Below are 18,303 nucleotides of genomic sequence, written 5' to 3'. Positions count from 1 at the left end.
ATTGTATGTAGCGTGGAAATACCAACCCAGAATTTAAGTAAGCAGCACAATATTGCCTTTACATGAAAAAGGAAGGTAAAAACAGGCTTCTCTGCTCATATTTAATTTCTCAACTGTTGCCTATTCTGCTTTATCTTCTCACTTTTAAAAACAGCACTGCAGGTAAAAAAGGTTTAACTTCAAATTTCACCATAAACCCACCCCAGTAATAGCAAAAGAAAACACAAGACTTTTAGACAAACAGGTTTATAAGATTTATTTTCCATTGCACATACATGGATTATATACAAGTTAGTAACATAAGTTACCTCTTAATTTTCTAAAAGATTGTTACAGCAAACACTCGCCATTTGAAAACACCGAGTTCAGAAATCAATCTAAAAAGGTAAATATGATAATATTCTTAAAAACAAAACAAATTGCACTTTGTTAGGGAGAGTCAAATACAGGTTTGTCTATATGCTGTAACAAACTATATAGCAGGTAATATTACAGTCAGAAGTAGCTCTTGCAGTCCATTTGTACATTAATAGTTCTCCTCAATTTTACTGAATTAAAAACCGGTGGATATTTTGAAGAGTTTCTCCTCTTCTTTGTACTCAAGATTCATCACATGAAATGCACTAGCAACTAAGTCTTTATACAATTGCTATTGGAATATAAGAAGAACACCACACCTGAAAATAAGGAAAAAACCTAAACCATATTGATTTTACGTGTATCATGAGATGAAAAGTATGGAAGGTGTTCAGCAATAAAGCCCTGCCCACTACTTACATAAAAGAAGATTTTAAAAAATAAATCACTGCACACAATACAAAGGGTGGGGTCATACTGTAGGTTTTTAAGTCTCCTGTAAGAGTAATATTCCTCATTACTGTTCACAGATGACTGTTTCCATAGCAAACCTGTTCTCAAAGTGTCGAATCTTTCGGCAATTGACGGCTTCACGCTTCTGAATCCCTGTTTGTGTTAGTAAAGAACAATGGAGGGTCAACAGAGGGAGGGATCAGGTCCAGCAGAGATGTAATAATTTTACATTTACTATAATAAGATGTCAGCAGAAATCAGAATACTCTCTCCTCAACCCCACTCTCAGAGGAACCACACTCAGGCACGCATTCAGACTCGGAAAATCAGTCAGCGAGCAATGTTGCTGAAGGTGTGGTGAACCAAATCGCAGCACTGGCTTAGGCAAAACCAACCTGCCACCCCCCCACTGGCTAGTTTTAACCTGGATAAGGTCCCAGTCTCCCTCCCTGCACATCTGTATAAACTTTGTAGGGACATGGGAGAGGAAATAGTGAGGGAATTAACCACCATAGGCAAAAAGGAGGGGACCAGTTGTATTTAAACAATGTCTGAGAATTGGAGAAAGACGGAATTTTACCAAATTTTAGTTAAGCTAATGCTCACTGCCAACCTAGTGCTCACTGCCAGCCTCCGCTCCTCATTGCCACAGGATCAACGTACTGAATTTTCATTTGGATTTTGCTATTAAAACCTTTTCATTTTTAAACATTGATCTAAATTATTTTTATAAAATGTTATTTCTTTTCCTTGTTTTCCCAGGTGGTCGGGTCCAACCACGAGACTAAAGCAATTGAACTGCTTCAGTGTGCACTTGCACATCATATACAGTTTAAGACAAAACAAAACAAAAAGAAAAAAGTCTGGGTAAAGTCTGAGTGAAGAATTTCAGGCAGAATTTAAGAATTTAATAGCTTGTCAAGATTCTTCCAATGTTTTTCAAACGTTTTTCCATGAAGCAGCATCAAGTACCACAGCTCTCCTGTGGAGACAATTCTTACTCACATTTCACTGATGCACACAGGAAGATGTGGACTAATCTATAAATGGCTCTAATGACATGAAGAACTTGCAATTCTGCCCTTTGACTAGAAGGCTAGGGCTTCTCATGTATTAAATGCGGGGGTGGTTTGATTTTGTTTTGGGGGAGTGGGTCAAGAAATAAGATTAATGAAAAGCATCGATGAAAGCCTGAACCCCAGAAAGCAAAGCCATGCATACACACACACAGCTCGCCGGGGCCTGGAGGACTTTTGCACAATAAAATGACTTATTTCCATACCTACTCAGAAAATGTCAGACGTACTTCAGCCCACAGAGCCAGTTACTGCAGTAAGCAGCCCTTGCTTTAATAAGAGCCATTCCTTTCAACACAATCAAGCCTATTTCTTGAACTCAAGCGGCACTGAACTTGCTGCCAACACAAAAGACTGCAGGAGGAACGTTTACCTTTCATGGCTTCTTTGCGCTGTAGCTTGTAGGTTTCCTTGCCACGGCAGAGGCGGTAGATAAAGAATCCCAGCTGATCCACGTTCTCAATGCGGTCGGTAACAATCATCTGTTCGTGAATCAAGTAGGACTGAGGCAGGTATGTTCCAGCCTGTTGGACAAAAATGCCAGGGTTCTGTCAAAAGCCATCGCTTTGTGCTCTAAGGACACCAGAAAGACTCAGCCATCTGTTTCTTTGACATGGCTGTGACACAAATTCTTTGAGTTCTTTCAAAATACGTAACACCCTCAGAATTTTATTCTAAATCTGCAAACAGGACTCCACTGCACTACAGCAATACACACAGGCTGCATTCAAAAAGGTCACACCACTTCCACCCATGCGCCTGTCCACCGCTCTCCGGATACAGCAACCGAGAAGAAATGCTTCCTATTCAGGAGCACCCCCTGTCACGGATCAGTCCTGCACCTCTCATCCAAAATTTTCTCTTAATTAACAACAGCCCAACAGAACTCGGGGGAACTACAACCAAACACACCTTGGCAGAAGCACGCTCTACACACTCCTGGAGTATACCAGTTGTGGTATACTCCAGCTTCAGTCCACAGGGTGTGGGAAGCCCTGAACATCCTCACAGCACGCGTGGGTCACAACCCTCAAGCCAAATGCGAAGCGAGACCATCCAGCCCCATTAGTTATAATGACAACTCCCACAACTGTTTATACAGAAAGGTGTTAGAAAGCCATGGTGGTGTTATCAGGTGTTTTAAGGAAATAATACACTGAAAAAGGAAGAGCTGTAATGACATGCAAAAGCTTCCTGACCCTTTTCTAGTCCCCTCAGTGTTATTCTGACACAGCCGAAATGATGGGTAAATCCATCTCTCTGCACACCTCACTGTCACAGAATCACACAGAACCACAGAGTGTAAGGGGTTGGAAGGGACCTTGAAAGATCATCTAGTCCAACCCCCGCCACAGCAGGATCACATAGGCTAAACAGCACAGGAACGCATCCAGATGGGGTTTGAATGTCTCCAGAGAAGGCGACTCCACAGCCTCTCAGGGCAGCCTGTTCCAGTCACCCTCACAGTGAAAAAGTTTCTCCTTATATTCACATGGAACTTCCTGTGCTCCAGCTTGCACCCACTGCCCCTTGTCCTGTCACTGGCCATCACTGAGAAGAGCCTGGCTCCGTCCTTCTGACTCTCACCCTTTACTTATTTATAAACATGAACAAGGTCACCCCTCAGTCTCCTCCAAGCTAACCTGGCCCAGCTCCCTCAGCCTGGCCTCATAAGGAAGATGTTCCACTCCCTTAATCATCTTTGTGGCCCTGTGCTGGAGTCCTTCAAGTAGTTCCCTGTCTTTCTTGAACTGAGGGGCCCAGAACTGGACACAATATTCCAGGTGTGGTCTCACCAGGGCGGAGTAGAGGACCTCTCTTGACCTACTAACCACATCCCTTCTAAATACAACCCAGGATGCCATGGGTGTTTATGGCCAGGAGGGCACATTGCTGTACATGACTGGAAAATGCACCATCAGCCAAGTTTCCTAATACTGCCACAGGTAAAGAATCATCGGATTTTTTTAAAAATATTACTAGTTTAAGAAATCCTGGAGTGTGATTCTTATTTATGGCAGCAGAGAAGGTGTTGCTTGCTTTCTGAAGATAAAATGGTAACTTATTATGGAAACAAATTCAGTTTCTGTGGCAAACAATCACTGCATTTTTTTGTTGACAATAAACAACTTGAAATTTCCATTGCAAAACAAGACTCTCTTCAGTCCAAGTGACATGATGAGAAGAAGCTGATTACATGCCATTATTTTCAGTAAAGAAAGGACTGTATTAAATTCACTTTGTATGATGAAGATTTTCTTTAGCATATCCTATGAGGAAAAGAGCAGTGGGTTTTTTTTCCTTTAAGTAAGAGTTTGGAAGACTTCACACTCCCAAATTATCCCACTCATTATTTGGTAATTAAATCACTGTAAATTACTGTATCTTAAGCCTGGTCTCTCAAATTTCAGGAGAAATTCCTCTGAGGACACTGCTGGGACCATGCCCTCCAAATCATGGGATGTCCAAGGACCTCCTGGACCCCCCATCCATCCCAGACCCAGCCTTCTCAGCCCTCCTGGTGAGTGCAGGAGGACAGGGAGCTCAGTGCAGAGATCTCCTCTGCTGCAGGAACAATTAGCCAGCACTGGGACCCAGCACATCCACATATGTCATCATCATCTTTGAGACGACCTGTGCATCACATAAGGTTAAAATTGGCCAGCTGGCTCAACAATGGGGATTGGTGGATGAACAAATGTATCTGGGTTACAGTCTTGTTTCCCAAAGAAAGAAGTCGTCTCTCACTGTTTCTGTATGTCAGCAAACTCTATCAATATATAGAAATGTTGTTCTTTAGGCTAAAATTATGGCCTTAAAAAACTCAAAACCAAAACACTACCCCCCCCAACAGCCCACAGCACCTCCATTTTCATTAAATGCTCTCTCTGCATGTATTCAGAGCTCATTTTAAAGAAACAAGTACTTCCATTTCATACATTTTTTTCCTTGTGCAACCACTGTGGCTGCAGGACAGTGAACAGAGAATGACCCTGTGCATCTGCAGAATAGTTTCTGAAATTTCAGTTAGAAAACATTTAGCCTGATTTTCTGAGACATCAAATGCCCACAGCTTTTTGTTAATACAACGAGAATTAAACAGATGTCTCATAAAATTAGGGCAACCACTGTTGGGGACAATGATCGAAACAGTTTGCTTTTGCAGAGACTTCCAATTAAAAGCATGATGCCTGGTTATCCTCTTACTTGTAAAACAAGCACAACTGATTTAGTACCAGTGACAAACTGGGAAATCAACAGATTTTAATAGTGGAATTTGTGTGAGCTAGAAATGGAAACAGAACAGCATAAACAAATTAAAAAAATATGGGGCCACTGAGTTTAGAGATACCACCTCACCCTCGTGAACTGGAAATGGAAGCATGGTTAAATAGCCAGTCTCGAATTAGGCAGCAAAAAGGCAGCAGAGAACTTACTTGTGAAGTCATTTTTCACATGAAATTTATTTATATATACAGCCACTCAAACATTGCTGAAATAGTTCCTGGAGTCCTAATTCCAAAGCTCTGGTTCAAAGATGCAAACCCAAAGATGGCATCAACAATTCTAAAGTTACAAAAGCTTAAAGCACCCTTCCCAAACCTTAGCCCCAAGTTAGACTCTCAGCTCTCTTCCCCACCTTGAGCACTTTGCTTTTCTGTAATGAAACCAGAGGGCTGAAACCCAGGGTGAATACTATTTAAATCTGCAGGAGAAGCATACATGTGCAAGAGCCAGGGAAAAGAGAAAAAGAGATACAAGCCAATCCGCATTAAATTAGTAAGAGACCCCGTTAGATTATCTGCTGTGGCCTCCTCAATTTCACAGGCCATTACGTTCACCCAGAGAACAGCGTGTCCCCGTGGTGGCGACTCGCCAGCCAGCGCCCGCACCACAGGCCGGGCCGCAGCGCTCCACTATCACTCCCTGCCGGGAAGCGATTAGGAGCCGCCGTCGCTGAAAACTCACGTTGGGTTGTTCAGTGATTGTGGTATCAGCCCTTTCCAGGGTCCTTTTTTTTTTTTAAGGACACTGAGCCTTGTTCTGAAGGTCTGCTTGAATGTGGCGTGAATACACCCCCTCGTCTTTGAACAGGCTTTGCTAATCATACAGCCCAAATACTCATCGCTCCTGCAAAACCTCCCTGGAAACAGGAAGGTCCATCATAAGGCTGCTGGAAGCTTTGTGAACCACAACCTAGAGCCACATCTCATTTCCCTGAGCACGCACAGCAGATCCAACACACCTCGTGTACATCACCCTCAAGCCACTGGATCAAAGTAGGGGCCACCCCTAAGGACCTGTGCTTTAAACAGTGCCCATGTTAGAAGCGTTTCCCAGTAAATGCTTTACAGAAACTTTAGTCACAATGGATTATAAATTTTAAAAAATCAAAAACCAAACACCAACCCACACAGACTACCATCAAAGAGTCCAGGTACACCACATCTGCACCATTTTGTCAATTAAATTTGTAGCATCAAAGAATGAAATCAGGTTTTGTCTGTCTTCCTCTGAATTAATAACTCCTTCATTATTGTGTTTAATTAACTAAGAAGGTTGTAGATTATTTTTTTCTCTTGGCAAGATGTCTAGAGATCAGTTAACCTCCTAACACAGGCAGCACCTTATGTGAACGTCACAGTTCTGGGGAAGATCAAAAAAAAGGAAGGGGGGGAGAATTCTCCTTTTTCCTCTGCCTTAAGAACAAACGACTTAGAATTTAACCATACCTTGATGTTGATGAGCAGCTCCAGGAAATTTTTTGGCGGCATAACAACAGAAGTGTTCAGAGGAATCACATAGCACTTATCCAGGCTAAGGTCAAGATAAGCAGTGAGTCTCTGTTGAAGAAACACATGTTTTCATCAAAATAACGAGAACGTTGGAAAATACACACACAGTCCTTGCTAAACTGCTATTGCCTCGTGTTGTTCAAAATACTGTTTTGTTCACCATAGAGCCTGCCCAAAAAAACCTCCAATTTGAAGGTAGGTAAATGCAGAAATAAAAGGCAGTCTTGATGAGAGCCTGAATCTCTGACAGGGATTTGTGCAAGGCAGCAGGCGATAAGCAGCTCAAAGGCACTACAGTAATGAAATTACAAAGGTGTATCCGAGCTGTTGCAGAATCAAGTAGAGCATTCATTTATTCCTAGTGCCTGCATTTCGAAACAACAGGGCAAAATCCTTGGTCTGATCTCCACGCTGTTGTATTGTGCTGTGGTGTGAAGGGGAAATGCTGCTGGTAAGAACAAAATACAGAAGGAAGATGATGCTGTTACAGATACGGCAACAACAATCCTTTTATTTTCAAAAATTCTATTGACTTGAAGTGTTAATGATTATTCATAGCTGAATTATCTTTATAGTACCTGAACTGCAGTATTTGCCATTATTTGGTAAAAACAGAGACATAAAAGCCCAGGGAATTATCCTGATGAATCCTACAGCTCTGCTCACTGAGCTGTGTTTTACTGCATCTGTTCTTGCTAAAGAAGACATTATCTCGAGCTCCTGAAGCTCTCAGGCTGCAGACGTATATAAAATACCGAGTGCCAAGAGTCCAACAGTCCAAAGAGTACCAGGACAGCAATCATCACTGCAGCTAATATAATTACATGGGAGTAAGTGCTGTGCCTACAGCAAATGAACCTTCCACTGACCTTTACAGCAAAGCCTTTAACCCATTAGATCAAAAGTAAATTTTGAGTATATTGTATTGTTCCTTTTTTGCTTCTTACATACAGCTTTTTTCCCTGGTTTTCCCTCTGTAGAGACTTTGCTCTAACTCTCCACAGAAGCTCCCTAAATACATCCAGGAATATTTTAAAATTACATAGCTTGAGCAAGCAATGTTTTCCTCCAAATCTGGTTATGAATATTTGATAGATAGCACTCATTTTCCTTGGAAAACTTCAAATTCTGAAGTCTGCATAGAAAAATAGGATGCTTCCATATTCTTCCTTTTCAGCCTTGCTTAAAAAAAGCTTTTCAGCCAAGGCTTCAAATGTTCACAGAAATTCAGCTTCCTGAAAACCAGCTGTAGAACATCACATTGCTATCAGACAGCTTCTATCAGGCTGATAGAAGCAAAAAAGAAGGGCTTCTAATTGTTCTACATCTGTCATGAATACCAAGAGCTGCAGGGCTGTCAACTGCCTTAGCAAAAATTTTGTTACCATGACTCCTGTCAATCGAGGCTGTTTCTACGGAAAAGGAAGACACAGCTCAAAGTGCTCTGACACCCCAGCTCAGTGCTTTCAGGAATCAGAGTGGCCTGTGGTGCACAAGGAGAAGTTAGAAGCTCATGCTAGGCTTCCTACAGCATCTAGAAAACAAGCTCTCTCCCACGGTCCATCAGCTGGTTGCTTCCTTCCCTTTCTGCTGCTGCGTTGGGGTTTTTCAGCCACACCAGGAGGTCACCTCTGGGGGTGCCTGCACATACCTAGTGACATCAGATGCAACCAGCCCCTGCACGCTGAGGTCAGTGCTGTGAGAGCCCTTTCTGAACTGCCCTTGGCACCGCTGCTGTCGGTCAAATTCTGGCTCGGTGGACTTACCACAGCACAAACGATACTCACTCTACTTCCTCATACTAAGGGAAGGAAAGAGCTCGAAGATTTTTCCCTTTCTAAAAACAGAACTGCATTTGCAAGTGGTGGTTTACATACTACCTCATGATGATTGTATAACGCTGTACTTTGTATGCCTGGTTAATAATTGCTTGCAGCCTGCTGCTGATCAAAACGTTTCTGCTGCCTCCTCCACCCTCCGCTTTCCCCCACCACAATAATTATGGAGTATATTTATCAGGATGACTGAGGGGGAACATTTTTCAAGTTTTAAATGCTTTCAGCTTCTTCAGAAATATTTCTTACCCGGTGGAAGTCGTGGACGATATCAGCAGGATCGCTATCAGCAAACTCAGGGACTGGCACACTGATAAACTCAACGTCTTCTTCCTCCAGGATCTGAATGTTTTGCTCAATCGTGTGGTAGCGAGCACTCTGAGCCTCTGCCCCAGGCTCAGGTAAACTCAAACCATCTTCAATGTACTTTATTCCACAGAAATAGACACCACCCTGCTAAATATAGTAAACAAAACATCAGTAGCCTTGTTAGAAGTTTAGAACTAATATTCTCAAAGCACTGCAGGGAAGAAGAACTTGTCGAACTAGATGAAATGTCTTCCCTTTAATTTGATTCATACACCAAAGTAGGAGCCAGTTGCTAACCACAGCAGGACCATGGGTAAAAACCTTGAACATACTGAACCCAGAGGGAATCCTTCCCTTCAATTCAAGGAAAACAGGATCCCAAAAGCAGGTTCTTAAAATCAAATCTTCTCTTTTGCATCCATTATCCGTGGCACATTGCATATTATTTTTAGAAAGACAATGGAATTCCTACATCTATATGCATGGATATTATTAAATTATTACGTAATTGAAGTCAATAATTACAATTTAAGACATTGAAACTGATCATTAAAGTCACTTTTAAAAAGCAAGTCTGGCTCTGAATTTGGTCCTGCTTGCAGTAGGAGGCTGGACCAGATGACTTCAAGAGCTTCCTTCCAACCTCAATTACTCTATTAAGCTGGTTAGTTTTGCAAGGAGTCACCTAAGTGAAGTGTAAAATACTCTTCAATCAGAGGAAGTTATATACCAAATTAGAAACATACAACTTATGCATATGCACATGCCATCAATTCAAAGTTTTACACTGAAAACACGTCTTCAGTGCAATGTTAACTCAATTCCCGAATGCTTCCTTCAACCCAGGTGTGACTGATGAACAAGTACCACACCTCTGAATTAGATGGCACTCTGCATTTCAGCTAGCTGGCATGCCAAAGGTGGAGGGCTGTGGTTCTCAGCATGGATCACAGTATCATAGAATGGTCTGGGTTGGAAGGGACCCCAAGGATCATACAGTTCCAACCTCCCTGACACAGGCAAGGCCACCAAACTCCAGGCCTGGATCTACACAAGGTTGCCCAGAGCCCCATCCAACCCGGCCTTGAACACCCCCAGGGATGAAGCATCCACCACCTCTCTGGGCAGCCTGTTCCAGCACCTCACCACTCTCTCTGTATAAAACTTCCTTCCTTCCTTTAGTTTTAATCCATTCCCCCTTGACCTGCCATTGTCTACCCTTTTCAAAAGTGGATTCCCCTTCTGTTTTTATGCTCCCTTCAGGTACTGCAAGGCTGCAATGAGGTTCCCCTGCAGCCTTCTCTTCTCCAGGATGAAACATGGGCTGGAAATACAGCAGGTCTTCAGCTACTCTGAGTTTCTAATCCACCAAGATAAGCCGTGCTGTTTAAGCATCATTTGCAACACTACTGCTCCCCTGAAAATTACGTTAACATGATACCTAAAGCGGCTTTAAACTGCAAGTTCAGCTAGAATTTCTCATGTCTAATCACTTTGCCTTCCACATTAGCAGCTACCAAAATGGGGAGCGGGGAGGGGAGCGGAATAATCCTGGTAGCAGGGACTAGAACACAGAATTTCTACCTTACAATTATGTGCGCCAACCTTTGGGCTGGAGGGATTCACATTTTGCTTATACTCTCCCTGTCTGACTCTCTGAATCCTGCAACCTTGGCAGTTTCTGAAGGATGGAGGGTGTGCTTGCACCACCTCGGCAACAGCCCGGCACATCCACCGCTGCTGGGTGACAATCTCCCCTGAGGAAGACACTGAGCTCGGGTCTCACACGTTGCAGGCAAATGCTCCGCTTCCTTTGCACCGCTGCCTTCCCAGGGCTCCTCGTGCAGCAGAGCCGTTTGTTAGAAGACTGAGAATACATTTTGTCAGAGGTCTAATCTTGTCAGTGTGGATTAGACTTGACAGAGCATGTTTAACCTCGTTGACTGTGCTTCTCCCAAGTCCCCCGCAGGGCCTGTTTTTCCTCATCCCTATGGAAGCTAGGAAGGAGGAGAGCCACCGCGCTGCTTTCACAAGCGGTCCCTTTCCCGTGCCTCAGCAGCACCAGAGGCCTCTAGGAAATCTGGGGTCAAACAAGGAGGTTTTCAAGGGGTTAATCCACTTCCAGTATTCAGCACTTCAGAACAGGAGAGAGAGAGAGCAGTTGAAAATCTGGGACACCTCTGGGGTTCCTAAGCCCAAGACCTATTTAGATAAAATCCTTTCTCTGCAAAGTAAAGGTTTTCAAAAGTGCTGCTCCCTTTTGCTTGCCAGCTTTGCCCCTGCCCCCTCTGACGACAGGTACCTCCAGAGCAGGCTATACATGCACCTGGCCTTTAGAAAAGCTCGAGTTTTAGAAGGATAAAAATGGGAGCAGCAAAGCTACTTGGTTGAGTCTGCCACTCCCCTTCCCTCTTCTAAATGTAAAGCGTAACAGAGAAAAATACAGCCCTCCCATGACAAAACGTACCTGACTTACCTGGAATGCAAAATATTTGTACAGATAGGCACCGCCCAGGATCACACCAGCCAGCATAAAGGCCAGCCCGAAGCACATGCACCAGCACCAGGCCCTCCTCTGCCCAACGGGCACAGCATCCTCAGGGTCCTGCAACGCATGAAGAGACAGACCTTCAGCACAGCGTCCCCAGGCACGCATGTATGACAGCAGGTGCTTCAGGGGCGGCAAGTACGAACACTGCGCCCATCAGAGAGGGCTGCACGTGCTTTAGCAGGTTTGTCTGGAAACACGTTTTATGTGACAAAGTTTAAACCAGATCTATTTAAGTTGGGAAAACTTGTACTAGCAGTCGCTTTGAATGCCATCAGCACTGACTCCACCATCAGACTGAAGTCTTAAGGAAGAGAAAAACCCAACATTATCTCCCGAGATACCCAACGACACAGAGTGAGCCAGACCTTACAGAATGAGGGCAGAAAAATATCCATCCATTCTCAGGCCGCCTCAATGCAACAGCAGAGCAAGGAATTAACTGAGAAAGGTCAGGTTCTTTTTTGTTAGCATATACAATTTCAATGAACCTGAAGAACCAACAAAAGATAAAAGGCAGTAAGAAGAGCAAACTATATCCTTTCCTACACAGTTCCATCAGGAAGACTTTGCCACCTCATTGCTGGTAGAATAAGAACGGGAATGAAAAAAGGATCTTTTGTAAGTTGTAGCTAGGGAAGCATTCTGCTCTAAGACAGTGTTGGCCATGCCTCTATCTGCTGCGCATGTTATGCTAAAGGAATGACAAGATGTTCCCCCTCTGGGGCACTAGTTTGCATAGCCATGCAGTCCCTGCAGGCATCCTAAGCAATAAAGTGCTGCTTGCAAAATCTTTCCTCTATCAGCCACATCACAATGCTCTTTCCTCCCCCAAGTGTTTGCATAACTTACATCAAGGGAAAAAAATACCCCAACATCTTTTGAGTCACCCTTTTCCAAGCCATGATAATCCTGGGAAAGTATCAGAATTTAAATAAATACAAAGCAATACATTACCTCTCTGCAACCAAAATAACAATAGGGGAGAATGATGACTATGGCAAAATCACAGCGTTCAAATAAACAAAAAAACCCCAAAGCAGAACTGAGGACAAGCAAGAGGGAAGCACTTGAGAAGGCTCTGACAGTGATGGTTCTGCCTTATATGGGTATTTTGCAGTATTTGCTAATCAGGATCCTTTCTCACTTGAACAAAGTTGTGGGGGTAGTCACCATGCTGCCTAGGCCTGGTTGGAAAGGAATTCCCCTCACCTGGCCAAAGGTACCTAAGCAACTCTGACACCAAAGGGAGAGGGGACCTGGTGCGGAGAGAGAGGTGCTTCCAGAGAACGACTCATCCCGACCATCCCTGACAGCCAGAAGTTGTCTTTTGGAAGGGCTTACTTCTTTTCACCAATTATAGAGGGCAATTCCCTGGTTAAGAAACCAGGTTCCTAATTCCTATGTAGCTAAAAGTAGGTGGTGTGAAACCCACCTTTACAGTACCCTGCAATTACCTTTCCTACAGAAGTGGCAACGCAGCTTCTCTGCCAGGCAACGGCTGCCACAACCCAATTCAGAAATATTCAGAGTCAAACCAAAGGTGTTTCACAGATTTTCTTTACGTTACCTTGCAAACTACCACCATAAATCAGATTGCTCAATCTCCATCATTGGAGGTTTGCAAGACTCAACTAGACAAAGCCACGGCTGATCTTGCTTTGGCAACCATCCTGTTTCTAAAGGGATGATGGGCCAGGTGACTTCCAGGCAGCCCTTCCAACCAGCGCTTCTGGGATACATTACAAGGCAAAGCGGGAGTGGCTAGAAGACAGTTGCCATGGACTGAAAAAGGAGAATGGAAAGACAAGTAACAACTCTGGAAAGTTTTTACATGATCAATTATTTAAGGAATCCGGTGTAAAGAATTACAGGATTAGTATCTGTGTAGTTTTTAACCTGGCTGTTTGCAAAGACTGTGAATAGAACGTAATACCCATGGTAATCTAATTAACTCTGAGGTCAGGTTAAGATTCACTGTGGATTCTTCTATAAATCATTTCAATTATAAATCTAAACCAGGTAAACCAAGGATTTTTATGTTGCCCCATATCATTAGGTAACTATTTCCCTAGGTATTTCAAAGCATAAAGGACACCCGATTGAAACTTTTTAAAACAGCTGTCAGTTCAACTGTTTTAAGGTAATGTCACAAAAACAGAGAGCAAACCGGCTCTGGGACATAATGCCAAAATACTCCCTAGTGAAGACTACAGAGAGTGATTTTATTCTTTCCCAGTGCTGCTTTTATTCATCTCCCCTCTCCTTTTTTTAAACCCAAGGAGAATTATCCATTAGTGGAATAACTTGCCTCTTCCATTCTTCCATTCTTCCCCAAGTTCAGAAAGATTTAGAAAACATGCATCTGGGAAACAGCGCAGAAGGTACGTACAGTGTGAGCACCTACCTGGAAATGGGGATTAATGTCAAATTAATTTTGCACAGGCCACAAAAATGGAAAGTAACTTTCATCATGGTAGGAGGAATGTGAAGGACAACTGTTATCAGTATTCCACCTGAAATAATTTTGCTTTGATACACGAGATGACAGGTGTAAACAATATGCTTAATACAACTCTTTAATCCTCTACGAGCAGCTAAAATTTTAGCATTATTTCTGAAGGTGTCCCTATCGGTGGCTCAGTAACGTATTTTGTATTTGTAGCTGCCTACCCTATCTATTTGTCCATAGCCCACTAAAAACAGGACACCAAACTTAAGAGCACGAGTTGAAGCTCAGTTTAGCCTCTTGCTTAGGACAGACAAAGAAACCACAAGCATTAAGTAACACTGAAAACATTTTCTGTCGTGGAAGGAGAAGACAATTTATTTCCTCTTCCAAGAAATCTGAACACGAAGTACACAGTCAAGCAGTTTAAACCACCTTAAATTAACTTATTTTAAATAACCTACTGAAGCTAAATTATACTCGTATTAGTAGCTGTCCCATGGCTAAGCTGGCTAAGCTTTTGTACTGTTGCCATGACAGCTTAGTTTGGGCTGAATTGACCCAAAAGAATAATTTGTCCCTCGCTATATAAATCTGACCCTTGGCACTGCAAGAGAAGAAAGTGCGATGGATGCTCACCTTCCTTTCAGGTGACTCATGTCCTGAGAGAAAAAACATGAAGTGAAAGCGAATCCCCATGAAGAGGAGCAGTGCTGAATTAGAGGAGCAGCGCTGAATTAGCACCTCTCCCCACGTACTTAGGACTGCACTTTGTTCCCAGATAGCAGCCGGCTTCTGAAGCTGGGGCACATGAGACTGCAGCCTCACTGACTAATTTTCCTCTGGGTCAGCTTTCCACTGCCAGGGGTACGTGACAAAAGAAAGCAGCATATACTTGAGGTGAAGACTGACCTCTAAAAATATGCACCTCTACTTCTGTGAGCAGCAATGATTAATCGTTGCTGTTGTGGTCCTTTCCTTTCCCCTCTTCTGCTTCATCCCTGCCCCATGTACTTCCAACTCCCTGGTGAATCCTCAACCTTATGACGATGCCACAGAACTAATCTTCTCTGACGCAAAATGCCTTAGGAGGAACTGGATGCAAGCCCAACACTGGCTTGTTTCCCTTGATGAGCTGATTGTTCTAATTGGAAAACATTTGATTAGCCTATTTCCCATGGACAAGACATGAAGCAGAAGCATCTCTCTGCCACTTGTACACTAAATTCTTCAGTGTTAAAATTAAACGGTTCAGAACTTCCCAACCTGAATAGCTTCAAGCTCTGCAGGAACAATTTTCCCGTAAGTATAAAATGAGAAGCATTAAACTCTGTTATTTGAGATTGATACGATTCAGGTCTGGCATCTTCTCATAAAGAAGCTGCAAGATGGCTGCAGTTTTCAGTGAAGATCCCTTCATCAGTGACCACAGCAGCCAATGTAAAGCATAAAGCTTTACTGGAACATTGTTAATGGAACCATGCCTTGTTACTGGAACCACGAAACACGCTGGATGGACAAATCACCAACTATTGACCAAACCACCTCTCAATTTTAGAGAGATCTTCACAGGAACATATTTACAACAATTAGCATTAATTGTTCTGGAGTGGACTGAAAAAAAACCTGCTAAGAACCTCTACATCTGCAAACATAGCCATTTAATAATTGCTACTAGCCATAAACTGTCTTGCTCCTTTCAGTTCCATTTAAATGCTACTTTTTTTTGTTGTTGTTGTTGTTAAATAAATGCTGAATTTCAGAAGCACCAAATACATGTTTGGGGTAACATTACAAAATTCTTCTAAGGAACTTCAGTACTGAGCCACAAATGTGAATGCGTCTAATTAGACTTGGCAATTACTTAGATTTTCCCCTTGTGGCTTTTTGTACATAGTGGAATATAATTGCTTGAACATTATGAAAGTGCTCTAAAAACTTAGAAGGCGTATCTCTAGTTCATATGAAAATGGGTGAGATTATCAGACCATGTTCCTTTGCAGAAGCTGAGGGCACAACAATTATATCATTAAAAAACCCTCAAATCATACTGATCTGTTGGGTAGCAATCCACCTGAACCTGAGGGAATGGCATGAAGCTGTGACAGGGTAGGTTTAGGTCAGATATTAGGAAGAGGTTCTTTACTGAGAGGGTGGTTGGGCACTGGCACAGGCTCCCCAGGGAAGTGGTGACAGCACCGAGCTTGGCTGAGTTCAAGAAGTGTCTGGATGGTACCCTCAGTCACATGCTCTGACCTGGCCGGCCCTGTGTGGAGCCAGAAGTTGGCCTTGATGACCCCTATGGGTCCCTTCCAATTGAGGATATTCTATGATTCTATGAACCAGATACAATGCTTGGATATGCTGTGGGGTGGCCACAATATTGTATGGCTGCCGTGCACCTACACAAAAAATAATGGCCCAAATTTATAAACAGATGCGTTAGCAGTAATTTTGGGTGGGGAAAACACCCTTCAGAACTGACACGGAGTCTTCAGTCCACAAAGAAACCAGATGCAAGGTATTACTGAATATTACAAATATTACTAAAAATGTCTGCAGCATAAGACACAAACCATCTGTAATTATGCATCTGAAATAACATTTTTTTTATGTATATATAAGTTGTACACACACATATATAAGCTTACGATTAGTGTGGGTAGAACTGGCTGGCAGCTGTTCAGAAGTTTTCTTCCAAGTTCCTCTGTGTGCAGTTAGCTCACACGGATGGACAGAGTGCAGTGGGGCAGACTGAGCTTCCTAAAGGCAAATATTGACCAACTGCAGCTTTAATTAGTGGAATGGGAAGAAGAGAAGTTAATGATGGCTCCTTAAAAGTGTTTTTTAATGAGGGAGGCTAAAAAGTCTTGAAATAAAATATTGACCAACGGCTGCATAAACTGAATTCTGTTGGTCAGGCTCATCTGCTCTGACTTGTAAATCTGACATCTGCAGAAAAATCCTCCCAAAAGACAGTCAATTTAACATGAACTCAATTTAGAAAGAGCTCTGCATTCCTCCCATGGTATTCCTGCCTGAAGAGTGCTCCAAGCCTTGGTATTCTATTTATTACTTGTTGCAGATGGGAAATTAAGGCAGGCTTTTGCAAGACTCCTCGCTTGGCAGATGCTGCGAATCTGGAAGGCCATCATACTGATCTGCCTCTCAAGCAGCAATTTTATGCTTCCTAATAAAATTAAATTCAAGTTTTAAGTACAATGATCTTTTAACTTGCTAGTTGGAAAAACAGACTCTAGACACAATAGGTGCTTCAGAGACCTCTCGCTTACCACGAAGAGTGACACATTCTTTGTACGCAGATGATGAAGCCTGAGAACAAGCTATGGCTGTTGATGTGCAGATGATGCCTGAACACTGCAACCCCCCTGTGGCAGCACTGCCAGTTCCTCTTCTGTCAAGACAGACAGGGACTTGTCCATCTGGCCAAAGGCTCTCTGCCTAAAGAGTAGCAGGAAAACCAGATCTTAGTTCTGGTGTTGCTTGCTGCACTCACATAGTTTGGATAACGAAGAATAATCTATGAGGCTGTTCAATCTACTTACCTCTTTCATATTTCTCATACCTGTGTATGTTATATAAAGTAATACTGTACATACAAAATCTGTTGTACAGCACTAGAAAATCCAGCAGGGAAGAGAAAACACATTCCAAGTGTATTTCCAAAGTCCAAAGTCAATTTTGTATTAGTCAAACACAACCTTTCACCAAATAATGGGGGTATTTTATTAAAAGATAACGTGTCTGTCAAATTACTCATTTCATGGCTCAAACGTCACACCCATCATGGAATAAAACATTAATATAAGCAGCAAACTCAAGTTCATCTTAAAAGGGAATCAGTGCTGGTGGATAGGAAGTTGCATATATTGGGAAAAGATGGAGGTGAAGGAGAGGACAAAAAGGAGACAACAGACAAGGAAAGGGGAGCAGGAAATAAAACTAGAGAGAGACATGGTGGGACACAGAGAGTTCAATTTCTCTGCAGGAAGTCAAGGAAAATTACAACTGTAAAGTGCATGTAAGGATGTGAATCAGCAGTTCACCCACAGCTACATGATAGAGGGACAATAAAAGAAGCTGTCTTGAAAAAGTAATCCTGTAATTCTTAACTGATGTGAGTAATCCTGATTTACCTAAACACTGCCTTCAACTTCTCAGATAAGACATTCAAAAACTTGATAGCAGCCAACAATTAAAGAAGACACGTAAAGAAGGACAAAGGCTTTTAACTGTTTGGTCTGCTGCTTTGATTAAATTTGGGAGCAGTATTGTTAAGAACAATTGTTGTTATTGTTAACTTTGGGCTTACGTGGACTGGAAAGTGGAAAAAAAAAATTAAAAACACTTATTTAAAAGGCTTGAAAGTTCTATCTTTGTGGACCAGGCAAGGACTTTCTTCCTGTGACTGACATGCAGAGCTTTCAGCTCTATCCTCATCCCAAATTGTCAACACGGA

At 42.7% G+C, this 18,303-nt stretch overlaps 1 protein-coding gene across 3 annotated transcripts in view; it reads right to left on the bottom strand.

The window, feature by feature from the left end:
* Positions 1-240: 240 nt before the first annotated feature.
* ITM2B (integral membrane protein 2B) overlaps positions 241-18,303 on the bottom strand; it is a 28,213-nt gene continuing 10,150 nt past the window's right edge. The window contains exons 2-6 of one of the 3 annotated variants that reach the window (XM_084278999.1): positions 11,294-11,431; positions 8,767-8,973; positions 6,620-6,730; positions 2,260-2,410; positions 241-963 (exon numbers count right to left, since the gene is read on the bottom strand). In XM_084278999.1, coding sequence (XP_084135125.1) covers positions 875-963; positions 2,260-2,410; positions 6,620-6,730; positions 8,767-8,973; positions 11,294-11,431 — 696 coding nt within the window. In that variant the 3' untranslated portion in view covers positions 241-874. The remainder of the gene's footprint in view (positions 964-2,259; positions 2,411-6,619; positions 6,731-8,766; positions 8,974-11,293; positions 11,432-18,303) is intronic. The other 2 variants (XM_084279000.1, XM_084279001.1) reach the window with 2 other exon arrangements.

Source organism: Gallinula chloropus (genome assembly GCF_964237585.1).
Source record: "Gallinula chloropus genome assembly, chromosome: 1".
Lineage (NCBI taxonomy): Eukaryota > Metazoa > Chordata > Aves > Gruiformes > Rallidae > Gallinula > Gallinula chloropus.
This window is presented reverse-complemented; position numbering and strand designations above follow the sequence as displayed.